This window comes from Hippoglossus stenolepis, chromosome 8, assembly GCF_022539355.2.
Source record: "Hippoglossus stenolepis isolate QCI-W04-F060 chromosome 8, HSTE1.2, whole genome shotgun sequence".
NCBI classification, from domain to species: domain Eukaryota; kingdom Metazoa; phylum Chordata; class Actinopteri; order Pleuronectiformes; family Pleuronectidae; genus Hippoglossus; species Hippoglossus stenolepis.
The window spans coordinates 27,316,991-27,322,440 of NC_061490.1; the positions used below are offsets into that span (position 1 = coordinate 27,316,991).

General features: G+C 40.7%; 1 protein-coding gene across 1 annotated transcript in view; it reads left to right on the forward strand.

Moving 5' to 3' along the window:
- The first annotated feature begins 221 nt into the window (after positions 1-221).
- Positions 222-5,450, forward strand: part of LOC124852275 (B-cell receptor CD22-like) — a 5,529-nt gene continuing 300 nt past the window's right edge. The window contains exons 1-8 of the mRNA XM_047340869.1: positions 222-368; positions 1,116-1,403; positions 3,307-3,582; positions 4,016-4,282; positions 4,500-4,581; positions 4,673-4,736; positions 4,912-5,051; positions 5,274-5,444. Coding sequence (XP_047196825.1) covers positions 1,142-1,403; positions 3,307-3,582; positions 4,016-4,282; positions 4,500-4,581; positions 4,673-4,736; positions 4,912-5,051; positions 5,274-5,444 — 1,262 coding nt within the window. The 5' untranslated portion in view covers positions 222-368; positions 1,116-1,141. The remainder of the gene's footprint in view (positions 369-1,115; positions 1,404-3,306; positions 3,583-4,015; positions 4,283-4,499; positions 4,582-4,672; positions 4,737-4,911; positions 5,052-5,273; positions 5,445-5,450) is intronic.

Here is a 5,450-nt window from a genome sequence, read left to right on the forward strand (position 1 = left end):
GCCGAAATCTTTTCATTCTATATTATAAAGACCATTATATTGGACAGTGGTTAAATCTGACAGTTCTCTGTTTTCTATATTGTTGGTTACTGCAGACAGTCCCAAACATGTGACAGTTCAAGCCAATCCTGGTCTTGATGTGGAGGAAAATGTGTCGTTGACACTGAGCTGTACTGCCGAGTCCAACCCACCAGTGAGCTCTGTCACATGAGAGGCGACTGATGGGAGAGAGGAAATCGTCCAACAGACTCAGACTCAGACCTTCAGGGTGAATTCAGCCAGTCCCTCTGACAGTGGACTGTACAGCTGTGAAGCCACCAATGACATTGGAAGTGGAAAGTCACAGCCAGCTGAGGTTAAAGTCAGATGTGAGTTGAATGATGCACTTGTGATGGTGAATGGATAAACAAGGAGGATATATTCTATATTACTGTGTATAAAGTAAATACTGATCAGACGTGCTGGTTCCAAAAAGAAGAAAACATGACTCCACAATGTCAAAAACACCACAGGGTTCTTTTAACTCTGGTGTAAAGTAATTCATTTATTAAACTTATCCAACATTTCTTTGAACTGAAAACGTCTATTTCAACATGACTAAAGTGGCCTGTTGTCATAACTTGATTTATTTAAATAGCACTTCTCAAAACAACGTGACAAAGTGCTTCCCAAATAACAAATAAAGTAAAAACACATCAAAATATGAATATAAATTTAAAAACAAATAAAAAATCTGTCTAAAAAGAATAAATAAAAGAATAAAAACTAGACCTACGTAAAATCTGTGAATGAAGTAAGATAAAAGTATGTTTTCAGCTCCTGACTCAGTCTGCTGTCTGTCCTCGTTCAGGCTGTTTCAGAGCCTCAGGACTCTTGTTTCAAAAGCTTTGTCCCCCAACTTTGTTTTAGTACAATAAATCGTATCAGCTGGACTGATGAAGAGGAGTTTAGGAGCTTCAGGAGAGGAGCTCCCTTTACCACTGATCGTTGGATTTTTTTATGCTCTGCAGAACGTTTACATTTACAATAAAGTTATGTAACACAGACTAGAGGGAAGAAAAACAAAAAAATCATAATGTGCCTTCTTTAAAGAAGATTCTGCTTCCTCTCTACAGACCCGCCCACTGAACCTATACTGTCTATGAGGTCTGAGGTCACAGAAGGTCAGACCATCACCGTCAACTGCACTGCTGAAAGTTTCCCACAGTCAACTCTCACCTTGATGAGGATCAACACAAATCATCCGTCTTTAAAAATCACTGAAAATAATCTTTATTCACGACCCATCAACTCTCTCTCCCACAATATTAACGTGACTTCAGCCGACGCTGTCTTGTACTTCTGCCGTGCCCACAACAGTGAGGGCTCAAAGGACAGCAAGAAGAAGAAGTTGGTGGTGAAATGTGAGTGTTTCAGCTGCGGCTTTTTTTTTTCTTCAACCAAACAGATCAAAACAAATCTTCCTTTAAAAAATCTATCTATGAAAAAGTAGCTTTTCTCATGTATTTTTCTATTAACTATTACTTCTGACAGATGAAACAATAGCACCTGAGAAATGAATGACCTAAAGTAAATGTGTCTGTTTGATTAAGAACTGTAGAGTTTAGAAAATATCAATAAACTACCAGACAATATATAAAGTCATTTAATCTATAAATTATCAATAATAATGATCCAGTAATGTTACGTGGTGCCACTCTGCCACTTAATGAATACTCCTGCTAAACTACTGTGCTGCTTATTTAAATTATGAATTCAGGGCCTATACTTGTAATGGAGTATTTTTGTACTGCGATATTTCTACTTTTACTTAAATCTCTGTAATTCTTCCACCAGAGTAAAGTATAATTCTGTTGATATGAAGCCTTGTGACTTTGAGTTGTAAGTGTTCTTGTGATATAATTCAACACCACAATATTATGAATTGTGTTGTCATGCAATGTATTGTTTTCACAGGTTTGCATGTTATTGTGCTCCCTTATATAAATTAGTCCACTACCTACAAATCTACCATGAAATCCACCCTGATGAAATGAAAAACATATTTTCCATCAGAAAGGAAATGGCGGAAATTTAAACACCCGGACGACCTGCTCACTTATCAGTCTCTTCTCTCCTCTTTCTCTGCCTCTATTTCCACAGCCAAAAGCATTTTTTACCAAACTACAATTCAATCCTCATTTTCTAACCCCAAAAAACTATTCTCCATCTTTTCCAACCTCCTTGACCCCCCCAGTCCCCCTCCTCCTTCCTCCCTTCTACCAAGCCACTTTGTCAACTAATTTAAAAAAAAGATAGATGACATACTAATCCTTTTCCATTTTCTAATCCTCCTTCTATAACTACATGTCCATCAACTGCATCTTCATCCCCTTTGCTTTCTTCTTTCACCCCCCTGTCTCCCAATCAAGTTCTTACCTTGGGAACCTCCGCCCGCCCAGCCACCTGCCCCCTTGACCCCATCTCACATTCTCCAGTCTATCGCTCCTGACCTTCTTCCTTTTCTCACCCATCTTATCAACACTTCCCTGTCAACTGGCTGTTTCCCTAACTCTCTGAAGGAGGCAAGAGTAAATCCTCTCCTGAAGAAACCCACCCTCGACCCGTCTGAAGTAAATAACTACAGACCTGTCTCTCTTCTTCCCTTTGTTTCCAAAACTCTCGAGCGCGCTATCTTTAATCAACTCTCCTCCTATCTCCACCATAACAACCTTCTTGACCATCACCAGTCTGGTTTCAAGGCAGGCCACTCAACTGAGACTGCCCTCCTTGCTGTCTCTGAGCAACTTCACACTGCTAGAGCAGCCTCTCTCTCCTCTGTCCTTATCCTTCTAGACCTCTCTGCTGCATTTGACACAGTGAACCACCAGATCCTTACTTCCTCCCTTCAACGACTGTTTGCTGTCCTGGCTCCTAAATGGTGGAATGAGCTCCCCATGGACATCCGGACAGCAGAGTTTACACATCTTCCGCCGCAAACTAAAAACACACCTCTTCCGACTATACCTTGAATAACATTTTTAAAACTAACAATTTAGTAGCACTTAAAATGGCACTTACTTATAGCACTTTGTAGTTTTGCTTTTTTGAAGAAATTGTACTTTCTCTATTCTTGTTGTTCTGGGTTTGTACCCTCATGGTTGAATGCACTTATTGTAAGTCGCTTTGGATAAAAGCGTCAGCTAAATGAAATGTAATGTAATGTAATATATTATGCAGGTTCATTCTATATTATGAAGACCATTATATTAGGAACAGTGGTTAAATCTGACAGTTCTTTGTTTTCTATATTGTTGGTTACTGCAGACAGTCCCACACATGTGACAGTTCAAGCCAATCCTGGTCTTGATGTGAAGGAAAATGTGTTGTTCACACTGAGCTGTACTGCCGAGTCCAACCCACCAGTGAGCTCTGTCACCTGGAGGAAGACGACTGATGGGAGAGAGGAAATCGTCCAACAGACTCAGACTCAGACCTTCATGGTGAATTCAGCCAGTCCCTCTGACAGTGGACTGTACAGCTGTGAAGCCACCAATGACATTGGAAGTGGAAAGTCACAGCGAGCTGAGGTTAAAGTCAGATGTGAGTAGAATGATGCACTTGTGATGGTGAATGGATAAACAAGGAGGATATATTCTACATTACTGCGTATAAAGTAAATACTGATCAGACATGCAGGTTCCAAAAAGAAGAAAACATTACTCCACAATGTGATGTCATTCAAAATAATGTTTAGCAAACCTGATAAAAAATATTGAAGTTAAAAAAGGAACAGTAACCTAAAATCAGTGGCTGTAGTTTGTTTCAAAGAGAAATTGCTGAGAAAAAAATGTAAAGTTTCACCAGGTGAATCTAAAGCCAGTCTGTTTTATCCTCCCATTTAAAGTTCCACATTCTTCTCAGTCTGGCTTTAAAGAGCAGCAATAATGTCACTTCATTTGTTGTGTTATTCATGTTTGATCTTTGATGATGTTCAGAAAATGACGTTGTCTTTTCTCCTGAATTTCCCGGCTAGTTTCTCCAAAACACACAAACATCATGGAGTCGGCAGAGAAGCAGGAGCTTGACGGGAGGAGCTCCGTGATGCTGAGCTGCATCAGTCACAGCTTTCCCCCAGTCCACCTCTACTCATGGTACAGGAAGAGTCAGGGCGAGGAAAAGGATAAGCTTGTGTCCGAGCATCAAAACCACACAGTGTACTCAAACCAGTCAGGAGTCTACTACTGCGTCGCACAAAATGAAGTAAACCAAAGTTTGTCTGATCCCGTCCGTCTGTTTGAACGTGAGTGAATTTCAAGGCCTTATAACTGTGTGTTTTATTGCTCAGGAGACATGTGGGAGGTTTATATCAGACTAGTTTTCTGGTTGTCCGTCCATACGTCCTATGTCCTACGTCCTTCGCACAAACACACAATTAGAATCAAGGAGTAACTGATTTGATTTTGGTAGCCAAAGGTCAAAGGTCAAGCTCTATATGATGCTCCCTCTTCTAACCACAGGAAACTATCAGCACATCCCGAAGTTCCTCGTTCCTGCTCTATTTGTCCTGATGATTATCATTTTAATCGTCGTAGTTTTAAGGTGAATGAATAAGAAGTGCATTTGATTAAATCAAGACATTTCAGAGATGGTCTGGCATGTGTAACCACATCATGTCCCTCTATGTTTTCAGATACAGGAGGAAAAAATCTATTCAACAAGGAACAACAAACACCAAATCCTCTTCTGGTTTTTCGGTAATGACATGTTTGTTTAATCCATTCTACTTCTTTATTGAAAACCTCCGGACAGAAGTGACATATCCTGTGTGTGTGTGTGTGTGTGTGTGTGTGTGTGTGTGTGTGTGTGTGTGTGTGTGTGTGTGTGTGTGTGTGTGTGTGTGTGTGTGTGTGTGTGTTTACATAATTTCAGGGTTGGTGTAATGGTACCAGGAGGAGGAGTCTGACGTATGAGAATGTCTCTGCGGAGCCTATCAGGAGCAGAGACGACCTCTTGTCAGAGCAGTTGAGGCGTCCAGGGGCCCAACGACGCCAGCCTCTTCCAGACAGCACGTAAGACCGCACCCACACAACACACTGTCCCCACCCAGGACAAGGATCACTGTGTGGGACAGAGTCAGACATGGGCTGCTGCTCATGCTGGAGTCAAAGCATCCATTTATTTTCTAGATCCTCCAGACATGAATGGCACAATGAAAGTCTGCCCTGTTATTTAGAATAGTCATTCACTCCGTGCGCAAGTGTTTATTCTTATATATCTTTTATATTCCACAGGCCTCCGACCGACATCAACGTTGTTTACAGCATTTTGAATCTGCCCCAGGTGAGTCCCGGGTTGAGACAACACTTTAAACAAGAAAACAACAAGTTAAAACAATCATATATGGAGACTTTAGTGAAACTCAAGAAGATTTATATTAAAAAGAGTTTAATTCAAAGTGTCTGGTCAAG